Below are 24,080 nucleotides of genomic sequence, written 5' to 3'. Positions count from 1 at the left end.
CGCGAGTCTCTTCGTCTAGCAGTTTTTTCGTCTTGCAAAGCAAGCCCATTGACGGCTTAGCGGCTTAGCGCTATTAGCGGTTTAGCGGCTTTTAGCGGCTTTTAGCGGCTTTTAGCGGCTTAGCGGCTTAGCGGCTTAGAAAAAGGGGGGGGGAGGAAAAAAACCCCGCAGGAACTCACAAGACACTTTCGTCTTGCCCATAGGAAATTCGTTTTGAGAAGCACCTCCAAAACGGAAAACTCTTTCGTCTAGCGAGTTTTCTGTCTTGCGAGGCATTCGTCTTGCGGGGCAACACTGTACAGTAGTATTTCTCAATGCTTATGTTGGATCAGTTTTGCTGCATTTAACCGTGTATTCTAGGTTGGATATTTCTGAATAGTTGATTTTGTTGCAGTAAAAAAAGTCCACTGAATGTGGATCATCTAACAGCCTGTTCCTATATGGCCATTGGAGGCTTCAAGCAATATTGCAGACTGCCATAAATACAATGTAATATTGTCCTTAGTTAGGTGGCCAGGAGATGGGACATTTGGCTCAATCATATAAGACAAATACTGCATCTAAGACCTGTGGAGTGGATATTTTCCATTATCTTCCTCCTAAAGCCTTTATTAATCATTGCTGCCTCAACATTTGTTGTGCATTAATTTGCACTTATTGCTGAGTCTCCCAGAGACCTGTTTTCAGGTAGAGGCAAGATATATATATATATTTAATAAATGTAATAAAATCTCATTCCATTGTGGTTCACAAAGGCAGTTACCAGGTTGCTTTCTTCCTGGGCCTATTCTGAACGTGCTATTGCAAAATATTTTTTGAGGCAGGGAATCATTGCTAGTGGGATTCCTTTGGTGGATTGCTAATTAACAAGATTTGCATGCTAGTCTACTTTTGCTCTTCTTAATTTGGATCTGCATGTAAGTCATGAGTCTAGCAGTGAAACCTGTCAGTGTTTGTAAAAAGCAAAAAAAAAAAAAAAGAAGGAAAGGGTTCTGACCTCCCTTTGTCTCCTCAGCCTGGTCCTCGGACCCTTGTCGGCACAAAAGAGTCCACGAGAATATTCTTGCAGAGTTTTATTCTTAAAGGTCTTTGTGCAAAAGCGACTGACCAACTGTACACACCAACACTAACTAACCAGCTTTCACTAACCAGCCAACCAACCCCAGCCCAGCTAACATTTCTCACTATATATATACAACCTGGTGCAGGTTGCTGACTCAAGCTGACCCAGCTTTATTCACATTAAAGAAACAGCGGCCATTTTAGCTGTGACAAAACCAACTGAAAACTACATTGTTTTCAATTTCCACCCCAGTTTGGGAAACTGATGGACCTGTTTCCATTTAGCTTCTCTCTATTCACAACTGATACTGATGCAAGTTAGCCAAATGGAGCATAAGTTATTATTAACTTAATAAGAATGCACACGTACAGAGAGTCCTCACCGTTAATTGTTTCTAGCTGAAGTCATATTCTCAACTGGTAGTGGGAGAGAGTTTAGTATGAAGCCCCTATTATTACTGCAAGATCCTAAGAACAGGAAGTGGAGGAGCAGCCATCAGACTTCTCACAGCAGGTCTTTCCCAGTAGCAGATGGTAGAGCCTTGATTGGTGACTATTCAGTATGCTGTTTGCTAATGAACACACACACACACACACACACCCCACACACATTCTTTCTCCGTATCTGTGACTTTGCAGTGGTTCCTGCTGGATTATCCAAACCAAATATGCAGGCAAGCATCTATCCTCTTACATGTTCCTAACCGGCTAGGTCTATTTTCTCCTTATGGTGAAATTATTCTGAGCTGCCTAAGGGCCAACTAACACCAGAAATCAAGAGAATAAACACAATGATAGACACCAGACGCACAGGCTTGTGAATCGATTGCAGTGGGGGAACTGCCAAGGCTCTGACAATGGACAGAGACTGACTAGAGCAATCAACAGGTAGACAAAGCAGAGTGGTCCTTCGAGTGGGGAACTTATTGACAGATTGTGGATAGAGTTGGTCAAGCAACTGAACTACAAAATTGGAAAGTCCTTTACCAGGTGTCCTTGGCTAGCATCAGAAGACACCAAAACTCTCAGGAACATTGATGGCTGTGCACTGATCACATGACCTATATCTGAAAGATAGAGGACCCGTTTTGCTTTCTTTAAGCAGTCCTCAAAAGCAGAAAAGCCTATTCAAATCAAACTTTGCAAGGTGGCTGAGAAATTTCTATTGTTGAGACGTATATATAGAAAAGGGCTTGTTTCTCTCACACACATAGCAGTGTAACACACTCCGTTAGGGGGCCACTTACATTGCAGTCTTTCAGGGCAGTGCCTCTATAAATGAAGATTGCAAAGTAACCACTTCACACATTTCTAGGCATTCCAGAATTGATTCTGATGCCTCTGCAGATGCAGCCTTTAATAGGAAGGTGCTGTGAAAATATAGTGGAATGATTGAATTCTCCTACCTTGAATGATACTGCTCTTGGGTATCCTCAAGTAAATTCTTCTTCCCCTCCAAGAGAGAGAGAGAGAGAGAGAGAGAGAGAGAGATTGGACCTACTGAGAAATTTCATTTGTTATGGCAATGAGAGAACTATTTACTTTGACTAAGTTCTTAGGGTGAAAAGTGTAGAAGTGGTTATTCCCTAATTAGGGCCCTATGGAGGCCTCCTAACTTTTCACTCTTTTTTGTCCCCTTTGGTGGTGACAATGCTGATCTTGTATTTAGTGTTTTTGTGTGTGTGTTTTTAAGAGATTGATATTTTTAGATTGCTTATATATATTTGAGCAAGAAGTGGGAGAGCTCCTCTGCTTTGAAGCTCTTTTCATGGCCATCACTCCCACTGTTTGTATGCTCTTGTTTAAATTTAATACACAGCACCTCGAAATGTACTTCTGGTATGGACCCTATTATTGCGGAGGTTAAATCAGGCAGCACTTCTCTCATATGACTGCATTAGAATGGACAGGATTCCTGGATTCCTTCAAATTGCAGGCCGTGTACTCTTGCAATGATCAATAACCAACTTTGCACACTTCTTAGGTCATTCTGCCAGACCTTGCAGTCTTGAGGATAGCTGTTTATGATGACAACAACAAACTGATTGGCCAAAGGATTCTGCCTCTGGATGGTCTTCAGGCAGGTTACAGACATATTTCTCTTCGAAACGAAGGCAATAAACCATTATCTCTGCCAACCGTCTTCTGCAACATTGTACTCAAAACTTACGTGCCTGATGGCTTTGGAGGTAAAAAAATCAAATTGTTGACGGAAACTGAGGGTTTGGGTATGCAAGAATTAAGAATATACTTGAAGAGGCTTCTCACAATCCTAAAGATCCTAAACATTTCTTAGTGTTAACATAAAACAATGGGTGCAAAAACATTGTGATTAGATGCAAACTAAGTTGTTTTCATTTAGGTCCCTTTGAAATCTATGTGAAAAATGAATAATGATTAACTTGAAATCAATGGAACTTAAATGCAACTAGCTTAGGGTGCAGCCAATCCTGTGCATTTAAATGGTTGTTCAAATATATAGTCTTGGGTCCATCCTAAGACTCATAGTCTTGGAATGACTTGTGTCTTCAACTACTATCTAATGCTTTAGGCATCATTCTTGATCCCACTCACTTTGGAGTAGGCCCCATTAAATTCAATAGAATTTACTTCTGGGTAGACATGGTTTGAATTGCACTGTTAATATAGAGGCCATGTGTGATCCCCAGAACCCATTTGTGATGCCCACAGATTTTCCCATTAATTCTGGGAGACTGACGTTTGGTTTGGATACCAATCCTAGATTACCTAGAGAGCACGGAACAGGTTTAGTTTCTACCTCGGTGGTGTCCCCAAGCAAAGCCAATTATTTTCTACTATAGAAATGAATGGCTTCCATTGAGTTGCATGGAAATAGTACAGTTCTTGTGGGGACAGGTGGGACAAAGTTGCAGTGAAGGTGAAACGTGCCTGTTGTTCTTCCTGCTGGCTTGCCAACCACCACTAACAGGTGAGAGCTGAATGCAGGGTGAGACCAAAGGTGGACAAACCCCAGAAGGAGCACAGTGTGTCCCCCACTAGAGGTTCTACCCCTCCCTTTACATCCCACACACCTCTGGGTTATAGCCATACAAAATGATGGTGCAGTCCTTCCTCCCATGGGGAGAATGGATGTATGCTTTTGCACTTCCTCCCAAGGATAGTGTGGCTCTCCACTTGATTAGTCCATGATGAAGAGGTCGTTAGTTTCTGACAAAATGAGTCTTTGTAGAAATTCCATGGCAAATGCTGAAGGGATCTGAAGTGGAAAATAGCTTGACTACTTGAAATTTCTTTTAGACATTGTCGATGCCTTGTCAGATCCAAAGAAATTTTTATCTGTCATGGAGAAAAGAGCAGACCAGATGAGAGCTATGGGAATTGAAACAGTAAGTAGTAATTAACTGCGGGTATGAAAAAAGATTTGCATTTTTTACTTAAAGCCTCTCTGCCTGGAAGATTTAAAAGATGAGAATAACTGACAAGATTGGCCAACTTTTTATTTGCTAAATTTAGGTAAGCTCCACCATTACTATATGTTGGCCAGAGGTATAGGCTTACATTACTGTTTATAATAATTGCATTATTGTGCTTGTTTATATTTTGTAACAGTATATCCATGATGCTAAACTAGAGCATAGCAATGTGTAAGGTCACTTGTGGTAACTGAGAATGTCTTGCTTAACATTTGAAACGGAGATCTCATGCTTTCACCAATAAGTTGTTGACTATATTATGATGAAATTTCCAGTGCACAACAATATTTTCTACCCCTGTTCTTTGGGCAGGAACATAGGATTCTTAAGGATTTCATTGCAACAGTACAGCCAGTGGTTTGCGTCTCTGCTGCTTAAATGTCATGCAAATGATGTGGAACCGTGAAAAACACACAACTTTTGCAGTCCAAAATTGATTGCCAATTTTACCAAGAGTTTTGCTCTTAGCCCACAAAAATATCCATTTGGATATGGGCTGGAGGCTACAACTTACCCTATAGATATTAGCAGCTACACTTCCAGAACCAGAAGGGGGATTCCCCAGGCCACGGGCCATGCAGCTGTTTAAAGGGGGGTAAGCCACATCCCCTGGCCACCCAGATTGGCTGGCTGGGGGCCGTGACATGGCCAGGGACTCCCAGATGACACAGGAACTAAGGCCAGCCCCCACCATGTGCAGAGACCACGTGGTCTGACCACAACATCGTCCCACCCGGAAGTGGAGTGGTCTTCTTATACATTTAAAACATTTTCAGTTTCTATACATCTGCGATACTTGGTCTCACCCCTGGTTTCCCATTTTTCTTTTTTGTTCTATTACATATAATTACATTTTTCGAGTCTATTTTATCTGCCTTTTAACCTGAAATCATATTGCATTATAAGTGTTATAACAATCCTGCTAACGTTTTGAAGTGTCTACAGTGGTCTTTAAGATACATTGGTACCTCAGGTTAAGTACTTAATTCATTCTGGAGGTCCGTTCTTAACCTGAAACTGTTCTTAACCCGAAGCACCACTTTGGCTAATGGGGCCTCCCGCTGCCACTGTGCTGCCAGAGCACGATTTCTGTTCTCTTCCTGAAGCAAAGTTCTTAACCCGAGGTACTATTTCTGGGTTAGCAGAGCCTGTAACCTGAAGTGTATGTAACCTGAAACGTTTGTAACCCGAGGTACCACTGTATTCTATAAATTTTCCCCACTCTTGACTAAATTTTTTATCATCTTGGTGTTTGATCTTCACGGTCATACCTTCGTCATTTCGGCATAATCCATCATCTTGGTTATTCATTCTTTCTTTGGTTGGGACTTTCTCTTCCTTCCACTTTGGAGTGAGCAGTGTTCATTGTGGCTGTTGTCGCATAGATAAATAGTCTTTTGGTATTTCGTCTCTTGTTAGTCCTAATAAAAAAGCTTGCCCTTTTCACATCTTTGGAACTGGTGGCGCATGCCCTTCTGGCTTGCACTCTTTATAAAGACTTGAGGAATGAGATTATCACCCCTCTCTTATTGTCCATTCTGGGTCGCCCAACCACTGCCACAGCGTCCTTTCTCTTGGCAGATCAAGACAAGCAGGTGACAGCAAAGGTTGCAAGGTTTTTAGCTGGGGCAATCAGAATAAGATCCGCTATTTGACTATTGATTCAAAACCCTAAAATGTATTTTATATAATTGACTTTCTGTTCTTTGTATATCGTATTGTTGTTTTATTGCTATGGCCGATGGCTGACGCAAATAAAGATTCATTCATTCATCTTCCAGTTTCCTTTGGCTAATATTATCCTTAAGTTCAGATTTGTCGGTGGTCTTTTTACAAGAAGAACCCCTTGTTTTCTTGCAGAGTGACATAGCCGATGTTCCCAACGATACCTCAAAGAACGACAAGAAAGGCAAAGCTAATAACCCCAAAGCAAACGTCACTCCTCAGACTAGTTCCGAACTTAGACCAAATACCACTTCTGGGGTAGGGCCTGGAATGGAAACTAAGAAAGGTAAACTCGCATCTGAAGGATTTCAAAGATTTCTCGCTATATTCCATTTCTCCTGGAGAAATGAATGAAGGTGCTTCAGCAGAATGTGGTGGGGTGGATGGTTTTTAAACAGAGAGCATTTTCAGTGACGACACCCTACTTGTGGAATGATCTTCACACCTGGCTTGCCTAACTCCTATGTTAGCGGCGCCCAACAGAATATTATTATTAATAATAATAAAGTGACAAAACATCAAACATTAAAAACTTCTCAAAACAGGGCTGCCTTCAGATGTCTTCTAAAAGTCAGATAGTTGCTTATTTCCTTGACATTTGATGGGAGGGCATTCCACAGGGTGGGCGCCACCACCAAGAAGGCCCTCCACCTAGTTCCCTGCAACCTCACTTATTGCAGTGAGGGAACCACCAGAAGGCCCTTGGCGCTGGACCTCAGTGTCAGGGCTGAATGATGGGGGTGGAGACGCTGCTTCATGTATACTGGACTGAGGCCGTTTAGGGCTTTAAAGGTCAGCACCAACACTGTGAATTGTGCTCAGAAACGTACTGGGATCCATTGTAACTGACTGAGCACCTTTTTTTTTATTTTCCTAGAAATGTTCCTTTAAAAAACATGTTCAGTGCTTTTCATACCCTGAGCTCTATTGTTTTCCTCTTTGGAATAAATTCTAAAACACCCCAATAACTTAATTGGTCCTGGGTGGTGTACAAACACTAGAAATAAATATAGTTCATATTAAGCAGGAGTGTAAAGCATATTTTACAGTAATCCACACACCTTTTCAGCAAGTCTAGATAGCTCAATTAAATGCTATTAAAATTACTGCTGCTGATAGTAAAATGGTATCAATGCATTTGTTTTCTTTCTTTAAGGTATAGACCTTATTCCTCAAATAAAGATAGAGGACTTGAAGCAAATGAAGGTATGTGTATGCAAAAACCTAGCCAGATTTTCTAAAGCTTAGGGAACATAATACAGTGGTACCTCTGGTTATGAACTTAATTCGTTCCGGAGGTCCGTTCATAACCTGAAACCATTCTTAACCTGAGGTACCACATTAGCTAATGGGGCTGCCGCCACCACCACCACATGATTTCTGTTCTCATCCTAGGGCAAAGTTCTTAACCCAAGGTACTATTTCTGGGTTAGCAGAGTCTGTAACCCGAGGTTTTGTAACCCGAGGTACTACTGTATGTTAAATTGTTTACCATGGGGTAAAATTGCCCTCAAAACTGAAACCTTGTGGAAGACTCAGCATGAATCATAAGCCTATAATTCTCAAAAAAACAGGCTTGCCTCTCTACCACAGGACTGCTTGCTTATTAGATCCTTAATCAAGAGGTTTTTTTACATTTTCATTGGCTTCTCTTTAGCCCCTTGAGAATTCCAAAGTCAACATTATTGATACTCTCTGGAGTATCAAAAATCCACCCCACACTACACTGGGCCAAGTTTATCACCCCTCTGCCTTTCAGTAAGCGCCAATAACCTACTGTGTTGAGAAACCAAGAGTAAAATTGTGCCCCATGCACACTGCCTCACCAGACACTATTGGGTTTTGCATTTCTCTGCACCTAGAAAACCAAGGCAATCTTTCATCACAGTTTGGCATGGGCCAGGGGTGGGTTAGGAGTTATTAGAAACAGGAAACCTTCCTCTTTCCCTTCCCTCTGGGCATTTTCCTGATTGGTTTCTACCGTACTATAAATTGGAAAATGGTAAGACATACAAGGAGGGATGCAGGTGGCGCTGTGGGTTAAACCACAGAGCCTAGGACTTGCCGATCGGAAGGTGGGCGGTTTGAATCCCCATGACGGAGTGAGCTCCCGTTGCTTGGTCCCTGCTCCTGCCAACCTAGCTGTTCAAAAGCATGTCAAAGTGCAAGTAGATAAATAGGTATTGCTCTGGCGGGACAAACGCCGGCTCCTCGGCCAGTAAAGTGAGATGAGCGCCACAACCCCAGAGTCGGCCACGACTGGACCTAATGGTCAGGGGTCCCTTTACCTTTACCTTTACCTAAGACATACAAGGACTACTTGAACAAGCCAGTTGTCTCCACCCCCAGGTCTCCACCTCAGATTCCTCCGTACATTGGTCAGTAATATACACAACATGGTATTATATGTCAGTTACCCAATGTTTAAACATGGTAATGCATTTATAACGTATCTTTTAAGTCAACAGAAATGTTTCTGGGTGCTGTTCCCTGAATTCTTGTGATTTCAAATGCATCCGAAGGGAAATTAATCCAAGTTTGTTTTTTGTTGTGTTTTTTTAATGTGGGGCAGGCATACATAAAGCATTTGAAAAAACAGCAGAAAGAGCTCAATGCTTTGAAGAAGAGACATGCAAAGGTACGGGAATTTTCAAAGCAAGTTTTTAATAGAGTGTTTTGCCCTGTTTTTCTGTTTTGAGAGATGGAGTGGGAGAGCTGGATAATGATTGGTTGTTATGATCAGTTGCAAGATTGTTGGTTCAGATAACCCACTAAGGTTAATTATAACAGCTAAATGGAGCAGCATTTCCCAGCTCAAGCTGCGGGTCTCCATGTGTCTAGTGAATTGCCTCTGTCCCTCAACCTAAACCACTTTTAAGTAGGTGAGGCTCAGTCACCATCTCAGAACTAGCTAAACCTACTTGCAAGTTTTCTTTTAAAAAAACAAACAAAATGTACTATATAGCATAAAGTGTCATAATCTGTGTTCCTTCCTGGAATATGTTCTTTCCCCCTCCACGAGGAAAGGAAAATCTCCAGGAAGCAAACATGATGGCAAGAAGAGAATACATGGAATTTGTGGTGTTCCCCGCTCCCCAGATGTGATGTTATTCAGACACCTCCCACATTATATTGAGGTGATACTGTGATCCCTTCATGAGAACTATATGGCAAGAAACATGGCCTAAGAACTCACAATAATATCCGGAAGAAAACACAAATAAACGAGGTCCTGTAAAATCCAAAAGAGAATTGCAGAGATCAGGATGGAAATAAATATAGGAAGAGTTTCTACCTTTAGAACATGCCCGCCTCCCAAATTCTTTTTTTTGAATTTCACAGTACCCACAGGAAAACAGAAAGCACAGCCCATGTACTCTTTCATCCAGAAAATGTTCAGAACTGCCCTTTATCCTTTTTCATCTCAGGTATTCCTTTAGTCCGGATTCTCTGTGGATGTCTAACTTTGTCAAAATTACATCCTCCTCCTTTCTCTAAGCAGTTGCTCTAATGTTCCTTAATCAGCATGTATATCCCTCGATAAAGCTGACAGCTTAATGATGCTGTTCAGATTCACTTTTCTTTGAAATCTCTCTGGAACAGCAATGTCTGAGCTTTGTTCCTAGCGTAAATCATAGGCACTATGTGTGATTCGTTTCCCAGAAGTGTTGTCAACTTATTTTGGAATTCAGGTTTATATTTTAATACTTGAACTTCAAAGTGTTGGCCAACATTCACTTTCTCTCACATTAAAATGAGTGAGAAATTCTCCTTTGAGATTTTGTAAAGGACTCTGCATGGATTAAGTTATATGAAATGTGACAGGAGTGCCTGGCGTGCTCTGGTCCATGGGGCCACGAAGAGTCGGACAAGACTAAACGACTAAACAACAACAAAATATTATCATACAAAGATGTGTTATGAAGAGGCAACTGCAAACTGATTCATAATTAGTGACATCAAAAGTAACAGCTTGGTGTCCTGCATTTCTGCTTCAATCTGAAATGTACAAATTGGCTAACATCAGCAACTAAAACTGAAATATACTTGGAGTCGAGAGTGGATTTCATGCTCTTTATTCAGCTCGTAGTGGTGAAGAGGAGGAATGGAAGTTCCCCCAGAATGTCTGCTTTATATACATTATTTACACAATGGACCCCACGTGATTGGCTAATTCCGGGATTCACCTGTAGGCCAATCAGGTTGCGGATTCACTTCCACCTGGAGCTGGATTGGGTGGCTCCTGTGGACCAATCAGACTGCTGCATTCAGGACCTTATTGTTCTAGGACCAATCAGACTGCTGCATTCTGAATCCTATTCAACTCAGTTGAAAAACCAAAACCAATGAGGGTTTTTAAAGGGACATAAAACAAGACAGAGAATACTTGGCATAAAAATCATGGATGGACTGATATTGGTATATAGTACCCCCAGCATTTTACACACTACAAGAGGAAAAGGGAAGGAATATGAGGGCAGGGCTAAACAGAGGAAGTTATTTACACATAGATGGGCCTAGTAACAGGGTCTGATTATAATAGAGCATTGGAGCTATAGGACCAAATGTCTGGTGAAATAAAAGGTAAAGGTATTCATACAGTGTCCAAGCACCATCAAATATAACAGTACCTAGAACCAAGAGTTGGACGCAGGTGGTGCTGTGGTCTAAACCACAGAGCCTAGGGCTTGCTGATCAGAAGGTCGGCAGTTCAAATCCCCACAATGGGGTGAGCTCCCGTTGCTCGGTCCCTCTCCTGCCAACCTAGCAGTTCGAAAGCACATCAAAGTGCAAGTAGATAAATAGGTACCGCTCCAGCGGGAAGGTAAATAACATTTCTGTGCGCTGCTCTGTTTCTCCAGAAGCGCTTAGTCATGCTGGCCACATGACCCGGAAGCTGTACGCCGGCTCCCTCGGCCAATAAAGCGAGATGAGCACCGCAACCCCAGAGTCAGCCACGACTGGACCTAATGGTTGGGGGTCCCTTTACCTTTACCTTTACCTAGAACCAGGAGTGGGTTTTTTCTGACCTTCATATTTATATGCTGTGATACACACATAAATGCCTAATAACCCAAACTCCAGACTAACATGCCATTTCTCCCCCTGCTGCAGGAACACTGTGTCATGCAAAAGTTACATTGCACACAAGTTGACAAAATAGTAGCACATTACGACAAAGAAAAGTTAGCTTATGAGAAAATCCTCGAGAAGGCAATCAAGAAAAAAGGGTAAGGTCTTTTGGAAATGTTGGTGCTTGTTCATTTTTAGGATGTATCTTCTGCATCGGAGAGCCTGATGAAGTTAGATACCTAAGTGTATTAATGATTCTATCCTTTTGCTCCATTGGCAGCTTACGCTATATCTGTGTAGGGAGTTTGGTATGGGAAGTTGGAAGCTGAGAATGAGGCATGCCAGTTTGGCTTGGAGCATAAGGCCCTTGAGATGCTCATTGATGCAAGGCTTGTTCCCAGAGCAGTCATTACAACTTTTAGAGGGCTGCGCTACCCCAATGAGGACATGGAACAGTTGCCTTCAGTAGAAGGCTCCGGGGATGGTGCCATCTCCTTGTCTCCAGCCTCCATTTTTTTAGGCCTAGTTGTCACTGAGATGCTCAAACCAATCTGAGCTGTAGCACTTCAGATTGCAGCTGCATAATTGTGTGGAGGAAGGAGAGAAACTCAAAACCACTTGATTCTCTATAAAAACATTTTAAATTTTGTAAACCCAAAGCCTTGCTATTAGAACTTTGTGGTTGTACGACAGCAAGAGGAATTAAATGTACAAATCCACGAACACAAATTTCCAATTCAGAACAAATGCTGACTGCAGCAATAATGAATTTGCTCTTCCCAGTCCTCCACTTCCATTGAATTGGGGGCAGCCATTTTGATTCTGTATCAGAGATTGCAATTGAACCCAGAGCCAGTTTTGGAATAGACTTACAATTCCAGTGCTGGTGGACTTCTTACCTTTCCCTTTTGCCCTTCTTTTGTTTTGTACAAGTTCCCCTTCCCCTGTTCCCCCTTGCTTGCTGAAACTCACAACATGAATGTTACATGTAGTTTGTTAGCTTTTTCAAGGAGATGCACAGCCGCTACCTCCATGCAGTCATCATGAGGCATCTAATCATAAGCCTGCATTTTTATCAAAGCTTATATTTTTGATTAAGGCCTGTATCTTAAAAAGAGCTTAAAGATTTTCAAATGTTTATGCCAGGCAGAAGACCAGCTGCCTAAGAACCTTGGCAATGTTTATTCTCCTGGACAAGGGGGCCCCCTGATTTATAGCAGAAAACAATTCTCAAAGTCGTAAAAAGGGAATTACAGGCTGAGAGCCAAGGTTACACTGACCCTACATATTACAGAAGATAAAAAAAGAGATAAACATAATTAAGAGTGGGTAAATAGTAAAATAAAACCATGTGCCTCCCATTAAACTTGAGCCATATTTTCCTAAGGTTGAAAGGTCAAGAGCAGTGAAAAAGGCAACTGGCTTGGCTGGAGAAGATAGGTTTCTTCCTATCTTATTTTGAGGCTGGAAACTGTTCCTTCCTTTTTTACTTTGAGAAGGTTTATTCTTCTAAAAAGCTATCTATGTTATGTATTAAATATATTGGCTTAAATGTAATTATGCAAAGGATTTAGAAAGAAAGAAATGTTAAATCCTTATGCTAGATTCTTATTTCATATAGTTGGAAGAGATCACAGGGGCCATCAGCCATCAGCCCAGCCCCCCTGCCAAGCAGGAAACATCATTAGAGCACACATATGGTTGTCAGGCCTTTGTTTAAAGACCTCCAAGAGAAGGAGATCTTTCAATGATGATGTGAACTCAAGATCCTTGACATCTGTTTAAGATAAAAATTTAAGATTAACCATTTGTTTTGGAGGGCAATAGGGCAAGGAGGGCAAGAGGTGAGCTGGTAATTAAGGTTCCTTGTTGAGACACGTGTAAGATATATTACTACTTATTTGTCATTTATAGATAGAAGAATATATAGCTTTTTGTTTCCCATAAAAGGGCAAAAGGAAATGGGTGTATCTTTTGTGATTGGTTCTAGCAAACAGCCAATAGGAATTTCAACCAGGCTGATTGGACAGAGGCAGCCACAGGAGGAGCAAGGGGACTGGATTAAGGAAATATAAGTGCTGGCCAGAATGGCAGGAGGGCAGGCCAGAGCTTGGTAACCATATACCACTGTGCCTCTCATTTATTTGTCTGACAAATAAATTATTATTTTAATTTCTCTATTGCTGCGTTGAATATTTCATTCCAGCTAAGCGTTAACCACAAGCAGGGTGCTACAATCATAGTGTCTCATGTGGCCTAATTGTCACTTAGATATCACACTCAAGCAAATGTCAGCTGGGATACCTCAGTTGGCTAGAGCATGGTGTTGATAAATGCCAAGGTTGCAAGTTTGATCCCCGTATGGTACAGCTGCATATTCCTATATTGCAGGGGTTGGATGAGAAAATCCTCAGGGTCCCTTTGAACTCTGAGGCTATGGCAAAAATATGGGATTAGAATTGAAAATAAAAACTCTGTGTCATGTTCAGTCTCTCTTATACACACATACACACAAATACTGTAATGTGTAGTCAGACATCTTCCATGTCCTCTCTAAAAATTCTGGGTGTCCCTTTCTGACTGGTGGGGCAGATAAACATGATGCGTGTACAAAGCATGGCCACAATCTTAACTCATCTTACCTGGGAGTAAGCCCCATTGAATTCAGTAGGGCATACTTCTCAGCTGACATGGTTAGGCCTACTAGCAATTGCCCCGACAGTGTAGCCTAGTGGTCTTCCTCCCCTTCCTTCTTCTGCAACCACTGTGAGCATCCAAACTGCAGATGTGATGGCGCCTCTGACAAACCCACGGGCAGGAGCTGGGATTGCAGCCTTATAGGCCAGTAAGCCAACAACATATGAAGTGGCTGGTGGGTGAAAAGGAATAATATTATTCAGATATCATTTTATATTTTGTTGTTTTCCACAATTGACTAGGATGTTTTGATACATGGCTCTTGTCTTGACATTTCCCTACTTGTCTGGTTTTTTCCAGAGGAAATAATTGCCTTGAGGTGAAGAAAGAAATAGAAGATAAAATTCAGATACTAACATCAGATCACAAATCTAAGGTAAGAGAAGAACTGGGCATTTTGACAGTGCATTCTATCACGTGAAGGTCTTCTGGGTAGATAGGTGCTCCCAGAAGCAGCAGAGAACGTGCTCCTGCAGCAAGGAGTTGAAAGAAAGACTGGAGGTCCACTCAGAGTTGGGTGAAACAAGCCACAAGTTTTATGGAACTGAGTAGCTTCCAACCCTTTTGTGGTCTAGGCTGCTTCTCCTTTCCATTGGGGGAACTTGGGAGGAAGGATATCATAAGGCAAATGGATTATTTCTTCCCTTAGGAGTTACCAGTTTTAAGGTATCCCATTTCTACTGATCGGGGTTCTGCAAACCTCTTAAGGAAGACCCTTCCTGAAGAGGTTTGTGCAAGTGCTCTGAATAGAATTTTGGTGGGTTTTTGCTTTAAAACATCCTTGCATTGACTTGGATCCCAACTTGTCAGCAGCTGAAGGGGATACTTCCAAAAAAGAGGAGGAGATTGTTCACATTTATTCCCTCCCTTCCTGCTTGCAGCCCTCTGTGGCTTCTGAAAATCTGTGTCAGGGGACTGTGGAATCCCCTCCTATGCAGCGTAGGAGAGAAAACTGTGTTCTGCTGGGTGAAAAAGGAGTTGGCAAACATCTCCTTTCCACTAATGGAAGCCTCCATTGGATTTGAGTCCTTTCTTTGAATGTAGGGTAACTCGGGACCCATGGTACTGTTAACAAGGGTTTTAGTGTTTGTTTTTCATCTCTGTGAATATTAGAGGCATAAGCAACGCAGGGATCCCTGTTAGGTCTTTCCGACTTGATGAGAAACCTGTAGCTTTAAAATTGTCGTATACTTATAAATGCAGGGTTCTGCTGGTGGCTTTGTGCAAGAAGAAAATGCTTCCTCTCCTGCTGTTTGAGGCATCTGGCTTTTACTGAACCCACCCACTGCATCCTTTTATGCCATATCCCAGACTGTTTCAGAGAATCCCTTGAGTTTCAGTAGTGGATTTTTGGAGAGCATTGGGTAGGAGAGGATTGATGAAATTGACTTCTCAGCTTTGCATAAGCAGAAGCTGGGGAGAGAGAGGGAGAAACACCTTTGGATAATATAGTTTTTTATATAAACACATTGTGGAAGGAAGCATTACAAAGTATTTATATCCTTAGAAATATAGATACCTTGCTAGACTATCCTAAAAGGGTAAAAAGGTAAAGGACCCCTGGACGGTTACAGTCAAAGGTGACTATGGGGTTGCGGTGCTCATCTCACTTTCAGGCCAAGGGAGCTGGTGTTTGTCCACAGACAGCTTTCTGGGTCATGTGGCCAGCATGACTAAACTGCTTCTGGTGCAACGGAACACAGTGACAGAAACCAGAGCACACGGAAATGCTGTTTACCTTCCTGCCGCAGTGGTACCTATTTATCTATTTGCACTAGCGTGCTTTCAAACTGCTAGGTTGGCAGAAGCAACGGGAGCTCATCCCATGGCGGGGATTTGAACTGCCGACCTTCCAGTCAGCAAGCCCAAGAGGCTCAGTGGTTTAGACCACAGCGCCATCCACGTCCCTGTTCTACCTGTAATCTACATTCACACTGCATCGTTATAATAGGTGTGGGGATTTTTTGGGGCGAGGTGCTTCTTGTCTTGATAATACAGAGTAGTTGCATGGCAACGTCTGATTTATGTTATGCAATTGCTTTTCTGCATGCATATGTAAGCTAATGGTTTCCAAAACCACCTGCAGAATAGTCCTCTTGACAGCCTGTCTGATGCACTCCTCTTTTGCTAAAAGGTAAAAGAAATTGTGGCACAGCACACAAAAGAGTGGTCCGAGATGATCAACACCCACAGTGCCGAAGAGCAAGAGATGCGTGATTTCCATCTGAGCCAGCAGTGCGAGTTACTAAAGAAGCTGCTAATTAATGCCCATGAGCAGCAGACCCAGCAATTGAAGCTTTCACATGACAGGTAAGCATGTTGGTGCTCCCATTCAGACAAAGGGGGCCTGGGAGCTGATTTGGTTCATTTTACAAAACTGCAACACCATAGCAGGAAGCAATCCTGTGCAGACTTCACTATGCAGTTTTATATAAGCAACCTGGCAGACTGTGAACACCAAATAAACTACTTTTTGATGTCAGTAGAGGTTGAAGAAAAACTGCCTTGTTCAGAATCAGCTTTAAAAGTAGTATTTTTAAATGCTCGCCATCTTTCTTGTTGTACCATGGTGGAGGAGAATCAAACACCCTCTGTTTTCTTGGATTTATTCTTTCAGGGGGTTGCTGCTGAAATTTGACATTTTCTTTACATTCAGTTTGATACTCTGCTTCTGCAATTAAGCTCTTCCCAACCCAAATCCTGGAACCTGCAAAACATCTCTGAAAAATCTTTCATGAATATTTGTGCAGCTAATTCATTTAGTAGCCTCATGTAACGACTGTGCAAGTTATGAAGCATTAATGACACTAAGCTAATCCAAGAATGTAATTTGTCCTTAATAAAATAGAAAAGAAGATGCATGTTAGCAATTCACTGCTCTAATGAGTTGTCTGATTTTTATCAAACATCTACAATCCTCAGATTATACTTCTATAATTTGTAGACATTGTTTTCATGATATTTTCAGTTATTGTCAGGGGCTCAGGAGCAGAGGCACAGGGAAGAGAGGAGATGGAGAGCGAAGGGGAAGAATCCGAGGGGAGCGTAGGAGAAGAGGACAGTGGACCGAGGGATTCCATGAGCCTCTCCAGCGAATCGGAAGATTCACAGAAGGGGGCGCCAGTGGCCAGGGGTAGGGGGTTCCCAAGGGGAATGCCCCAGGAGCAAGGGGGCAGCAGGGACTCCCAGAGCAGTAGCTGGAAATCAGGACCAGCTTCCCCACCAGAGCAGAGTGGGGGGGAAGAGTCCCAAGGATTGGGGCCAGTGCATTCCCCATCAGGGAGAGAAGATAAGGCAGGGCTGACCACGCCTCCATCAGAAAGTCGGACAACGGAGGAGAGGTCAGATCCGGCCAGTGTCCCGGAAGAGGGAAGCAGTGACCGAAGTAGTGTAACGGTTAGGAGAAAGGTCACTGGGCTGGCGCGAGAGGCAAGTTCAAATGTACAGGAGCACGGGACAGCAGAGAATGAGGATTGGGAACCGGGTCCTAAAGCCCGCCGGAGGGAGGGGGAGGAGCTAAGCGACTCAGTGTCGAAAGAGTCCAGAAAGGGCAATGCCCCAGCGGGCAGGAGGACCCAGAGGAGGAGAGAGCAGCGTAAAAGGTGGAGCAGGGCTAGGATCTTAAACTGGTGTCATAGGGGAGGAGACTCAGACGGGACTTCGCCGATCTAGGGTTTAAGACGTAGGGCTGCACGCTGTGGCTTTGAAATGGAAACTGAACTTCAATAAAGACTTTTGTACATTACTACAGCCTAGCATTGGTCCTCTGTGAGCTGGGACCTAGAGGCAGCTCTGACAGTTATGAATTTGTTTGCATGTATACTCACACATGAATGCGCACACAGTTGCAGATAAAGGGGTGAAATCCATTATAGCAGGCCTCCACTCATTTAACGTAGCTCCTCATTCCTCCTTTTCTTCTGACATCCCATGAAGTCTGCTCTGGAGCGTTGGCAAACTTGGCCAGGCATTGAAACCATTAGTTCATCTGCTTTGAGTTCTTCCTCACACCAACGTTTAGGGTTGCTCTGTGATTTTTCTATATCCTTAATGTTCTGTGGGAATAGTGTGAAGCTGGTGCAGGATTAAACCCTGTCCTCCCGCCCATCAACCAGCAATTTCAAGTGATGGACAGGTGATGTGATTTGGGGGAAATGGCCTTGTAGGCCAAATTGGACCCTTTGGCAGGTCAAGATTGACTCACGGGTTCACTATTCCTGATTTATAGAATTCTGGTAAGTTATGATGAAAACCAAGCCTTGAAACCAAGTCTGGAAACCAAACCTTATAGGGGAACAGTTGAAGGAGCTGGGTTTGTTTAGCATGGAAAGGAGGAGACTGAGAGGAGATAGGATAGCCAACTTTAAATATCTTAAGGGCTGTCACATGGAAGAAGACAAAAGGCCTGGAAATGATGCCTTATGAGGAACGGCTAAGGGAGCTGGGCATGTTTAGCCTGGAGAAGAGGAGGTAAAGGGGTGATATGATAGCCATGTTCAAATATATAAAAGGATGTCACATAGAGGAGGGAGAAAGGTTGTTTTCTGCTGCTCCAGAGAAGCGGACATGGAGCAATGGTTCCAAACTACAAGAAAGAAGATTCCACCTAAACATTAGGAAGAACTTCCTGACAGTAAGAGCTGTTCGACAGTGGAATTTGCTGCCAAGGAGTGTGGTGGAGTCTCCTTCTTTGGAGGTCTTTAAGCAGAGGCTTGACAACCATATGTCAGGAGTGCTCTGATGGTGTTTCCTGCTTGGCAGGGGGTTGGACTCGATGGCCCTTGTGGTCTCTTCCAACTCTATGATTCTATGATTCTATTCTAAAAGCTTGTTTTCTCCTGCTCTGGACGGTAAGACTTGAAGCAATGGCTTCAGGTTTCAAGAAAGGAGATTCCACTAAACATCAGGAAAAAATGTCCGACATAAGAGCTGTTTGACAGTGGAACAGTCTCCTTCGGGAGGTGGTCTCTCCTTCCTTGGAGGTTTTTAACCAGAGGTTGAATGGCCATCTGTCATGGATGCTTTAGTTTAGATTCCTGCATTGCAGGGGTTGGGCTAGATGAACCTTGGAGTCCCTTCCAACTCTTAATTCTAATTATTATTATGTTATTATTTATACCCCACCCACATGCTGGGTTTCCCCAGCCACTCTGGGCAGCTCCCAGCAGAAGAGTACAAACACAAAAAAACATCAGACATTAAAAACATTATTTTCTTGACATCTGAAGGGAGGGCATTCCTCATGATTCTATGAGATAGAGATATCTCACAGCCCACCTGGCTTGGTGTTTTGCTAACTTTTGGCATGGAGAGGCCTCTGGAGAAATTGGCCTTTTTGTAGTGGGAAGCCTTAAAGAGACTGAGCACCGCATTCTGGCTCTTTTGATACAGCTAAGTAACCCCCCCCCCCCAAAAAAAGCAATCTTAAATTCAGTCATATGCAGATCTTCTCAGAAGAAAGTCCCTATGAGTTTAATGGAGTTTCCGTTTGGGGAAATGGGTATAAAACTTCAGCCTGAAAGTTTGCATGTTGAGGTCCCCCAAGCCACCCCTAAATAATTCACAATTCACACATAATTTTTGTTTAAGGTTTCTGGCATAATTTTGGCCACAACTTTATTAAAATACATAACTGTGAGTGGTTGCTTAGGCATTGGTTATGACTATCTGTCCCCATGCCCGGGGGCAGAACTGACTTCCGGATTCTAGCGAAAGCCAGTAGGGGAAAACAATATTGGGGAGAGCATGGAGCCGGGCACCAGACCCTCATCCCCCCCGCATGCTCCCGGGGGCTTGTGCGGCCCTAAGCCCCATCCAGGGGTACGGATGAAAAAATGGCAAGCCCCTGGATTCCTTTAATGGAATTCCCTTTCCGCAGCAGCATTGAAGGGGCAGGCACTGCCAATCCTTACCCCTCCACCAACCAATTTTTTAACCAATGCCTAACTGCAACCTTACAAGTTGTGGCAATTTGCTACGCAGTAGGCAAAAACGAAATGGCACCAGCCAATCAGCCAAATGGACAAAATTCCTGCCCCAAAAGCAGATGACCCCATGACAGGCATAGCAAGGTCAAGGCAATAGCCCTAGATTAGGGAGGGTGGGCGGGTGATCCGATGCATGCAGCAAAAGAGCCCAGTCAGTGCCATGTGACTTGATTTTATAACCTTTGGTCCGTCCCCCTAAATGGCAACACCAAAATTTGCCCAGTATCCCAACTGCCCACTCACTGCAGATGGTCATCCATACTAACCCACCCAGCAACAGAAGGGTGGCCTGTTCAGACCCCACCGCAACACATGCTCTCTATGAAGGAGAACACGCTTTGTCAGAACAATCCTATGTATGTCTGTTCAGAAGTAAGCCCCATTGAGCTTAGTGGAGCTTATTCCCAGGAAAGTGTTATAAGACTGTAGGCTTTTTGTCATGATTTCGCCTTTATCATTTTATTAGGGAAAGCAAAGAAATGCGTGCCAACCAAGCAAAAATTTCCATGGAAAATAGTAAAGCCATAAGCCAAGATAAATCTATCAAAAACAAAGCGGAAAGGGAGAGGTAAGTAGTACGTTCAATTGCTGTATATAGGATAAATTCTCACAGACCAGTCTGTTAAAACTTGCATTTTCAACTTCGTAATTTTAAGAAAGGTGTCTCTACATGATTCACTTGCTGAGTTTTTTTCAGAACTTATTATTTAGAATGCAGGTACAGAAACGTTAGCTTCCTGTGTGCACATAAGCAGATAAATCAATTTGGGCACAGATCTTGGTGTCCTCAGAATAACAGGAGTCGCACAGGAAACCAAATTGACAACAAAATGAGTGAGGCAAATAAATTGTTTGATGGAGGATACCCGATAACAGGAGACGAGGAAAAAATGTCGCGACTGATGTAATATGGGCTGTTCTGTGAGGGCAAAAAATGTTCTGTTTATAATTCCATGGTGGAAAACAACCATCCCCCTTTCCTTACAACATTCTCTTATTACTGTTATTCCTGATGGTGTGTCTACAGGAATGTGCAAGCAGCAAGTTGCCTTACCCTTTTGTTGAGTCCACCCTAAAAAAGGGGTCACGTCCCCATTCTTCAGGAGAGTACCTCCTGGGCCTTTAAAGCCATATATGGAGAACATTTTGTTTATTGTATTATGATTAAATCCCATTCTTCTTCCAAGGGTGATGTCTTATCTCCAGAAAGCCTGCAAAAGGGGTTTTATTTATTAATTATGTGTTCTATCCCATGTCTCCTTCAAGGGCTTTGAGATGGTGCATCCAGTTATTTCTCCCATTTTCTTTTCTCTTCACAACAAGCCTGTGAGCTAGGCGGAGAGATAGCAATTGGTTTTATTTGTTTATTCAGTGTATCTCCCACCCTTCCTCCCAAAGGAGCCCAGGATGGCAAGGCTACCAAGACCATGACTTGGTAGATATGTGAACCTGGAGCTGAGACATGGTGTTCAAAGCATCCCAGTAAACTTCGCAACTGATTGAGCAAACTTCCCCACATCTAAACCCAACACTCTAGCCCAGTTATAGCCAATGTTTTGCCTTCCAAAGGCTGTTGGACTCCCATCAGCCCCTGCTAGCATGGCCAATGTCTAGGGGTGATAGGTAAAAGGTAAAGGACCCCTGGACGGTTAAGTCCAGTCAAAGCCGACTATGGGATTGTGGTGCTCATCTTGCTTCAGGCCGAGGGAACCGGCGTTTCTCCACAGACAGCTTTCCGGGTCATGTGGCCAGTTCTGGTGCAATGGATGGAAACCAGAGCGCATGGAAACGCCATTTACCTTCCCGCCACAGCGGTACCTATTTATCTACTTGCACTGGTGTGCTTTCGAACTGCTAGGTTGACAGAAGCTGGGACAGAGCAACGGGAGCTCACCCCATTGTGGGGATTCAAAACGCTGACCTTCCGATTGGCAAGCCCAAGAGGCTCAGTGGTTTAGACCACAGCACCACTTGTGTCCCAGGGATGATAGGAGTTGTAGTCCAACACCCTTTGGATGGTACCATGTTAGCTATCCCTGTTGACTGCAGCAGCATTCAAACATGTCTTTCTCCATATCAAGACAACAATTTCCTGGGCCAAATGTGTTGCTGCTAGCGAAGGAGTTAATGGATGGAAATTCTCCATTTTTTGGGGCTTCATGTAAAGGAATCCTACTCTCATTCTCTTAACTGCTAACTTCTCTATTTTGAATGTTGGGAAAATAAGATGCCTTTCCACTAAAAACTAACCTAGGGTGACGAGGTGATGTTGTGTAGGACTTACAAGCTACAGTTTTTAAACTCCCTTCTACACAGCTGATAAAGGTTCAGGAGCCCTGTCCTATTTTGTGTCTGGTCACCCTCCTAAAACCGCAAGTTGCTCCATCATTCTCATGGCAACTGAGATCCTTCTGTCAACACTTGGGAACTTCAACTTGGAAGCTCCAAATCCCTGTGATTAACAGAAATTGAACTTGAGCTGCTTGCACCATCATTTGTTTGTGCACCCTCTTCTCACTGACGTTTATTTGTTAAAAACAAACAGATTTTACAATTTTAGAAATGTCTTTTGTAGGCGTGTCAGGGAACTGAACAGCAGCAACACAAAGAAGTTTCTGGAGGAGAGAAAGCGAGTAAGTAGCTAATTAGTTCACATATATCCAAAAACATCTGCATCATACTCTTCAAAGAGTCTCTCCTTTTAATAGATATCCCCACACTTCTCAAAAACTCACCTGTTTGCTTATTTGAAACAGTAAGTCTAAGTACGCTGTTGTTTCACAGTAAGTCTAAGTACACTGTTGTTTCAATTTGCCACCTGAGTAATTAATTGGAAGGGTAGCGTTATACCAAACTTTCACCCACAGTCAAAAACCCCTTCCCATTTTAAGTGGTATCTTCTTCATGCATGTTTGTGTTGCAGTTTGTATGCATTGTTCCCCATCTCTGCTTCTCCTTTTACACCACCTTAAAAGGGCATGGGGAAACAGGGTTTTGCTCCCCCCCCCCGACATGTTGCTTTCCCTTATAGCCTATCAGAGTTGACCTTGCTTGACATTGCTGTGAGCAAAGACATCTCATGGTTCTCACTTGGTTTGCAATGGGGAGGGAAGAGGGCTGGCACTCTTGCCACAATGTTCTGATAGTTTCTTCTGGCAAGCTTTTCTCACTAGTTGGTCTCTGCTTTAGGTGTTCAGTTTGTGTTGTTCTTAAATGTATACTTGGTTGTTCTTGTACTGTTTTTCAGTAATAGTAATAGTAATAGTAGTATTAATAACCTACCAACATACCCTCTGTACAACATCTGAACTTCACACCTCTTCAATTCCCTCTTGATAGGGAAAACCATAAAGAGGGGAGTGGTGGCAAATGATAAATCAGAAGTGCCAAAGAACCAGCCTTTGCTTTTGGCACAAAGACACCCAGTTCCTTCATTATGTACACCATAGCAGTAAGGATCTATCCCTCCACAAAGTTTTAGAAGAGTGGCTACTACTTTTAATAGTCCAAACAGCCCCCTAGAAAATTCTGGTGTTTCGTTTTTGCATTTGCCTGTTTTTGTTTACAGCTGGCAATGAAGCAATCAAAGGAAATGGACCAGCTGAAGAAAGTTCAACTTGAGCATCTAGAAATTCTGGAGAAACAAAATGAGCAGGTAATGGTGCAATGGCTTATGAAAGGCAAGTGGGGATGTGTGAAGCATTTAGTTAAGGAATTGGTTATTGGAGTAATTGATCACAAATACATGATTGTGCCCCAGAATATATATATTTTAAAATACTTTATTTAATATGTGTGTGTCTGTGTATTTTGTGTATATTATTTATTTAATATGTGTGTGTCTGTGTATTTTGTGGTACCTCCGGTTACGAACAGGATTCGTTCTGGAGGCCTGGCCATATCCTGAAAGCTTCGTAACTGGAGGCGCCCTTCTGCGCACACACGCAGTGCAATTGAGCGCTTCTGTGCATGCGCACATGGCGAAACCTGGAAGTGTATACTTCTGGGTTTGCTGTGGCCATAACCCGAAGATTCCGTAACCTGGAGGTTACGCAACACGAGGTACCACTGTACTCAGAAA

The 24,080-nt window shown here is 42.9% G+C and overlaps 1 protein-coding gene across 15 annotated transcripts in view; it reads left to right on the top strand.

Annotated features, from left to right (window-relative positions):
* The window catches only part of PLCB4 (phospholipase C beta 4), a 235,423-nt gene that overhangs the window by 205,782 nt on the left and 5,561 nt on the right, over window positions 1-24,080 (top strand). For all 15 annotated transcript variants that reach the window (XM_079969714.1, XM_079969711.1, XM_079969709.1 and 12 more), the window contains 11 exons: window positions 3,047-3,251; window positions 4,342-4,430; window positions 6,378-6,528; window positions 7,399-7,448; window positions 8,815-8,880; window positions 11,358-11,473; window positions 14,313-14,388; window positions 16,147-16,322; window positions 20,466-20,567; window positions 22,575-22,632; window positions 23,568-23,654. In XM_079969714.1, the coding sequence (XP_079825840.1) occupies window positions 3,047-3,251; window positions 4,342-4,430; window positions 6,378-6,528; window positions 7,399-7,448; window positions 8,815-8,880; window positions 11,358-11,473; window positions 14,313-14,388; window positions 16,147-16,322; window positions 20,466-20,567; window positions 22,575-22,632; window positions 23,568-23,654 (1,176 nt within the window). The remainder of the gene's footprint in view (window positions 1-3,046; window positions 3,252-4,341; window positions 4,431-6,377; window positions 6,529-7,398; window positions 7,449-8,814; window positions 8,881-11,357; window positions 11,474-14,312; window positions 14,389-16,146; window positions 16,323-20,465; window positions 20,568-22,574; window positions 22,633-23,567; window positions 23,655-24,080) is intronic.

Source organism: Podarcis cretensis (genome assembly GCF_951804945.1).
Source record: "Podarcis cretensis genome assembly, chromosome: 3".
Taxonomy (NCBI): domain Eukaryota; kingdom Metazoa; phylum Chordata; class Lepidosauria; order Squamata; family Lacertidae; genus Podarcis; species Podarcis cretensis.
Note: the sequence above shows the minus strand (reverse complement) of the source record. Positions and strands in the feature narration are given on the sequence as shown.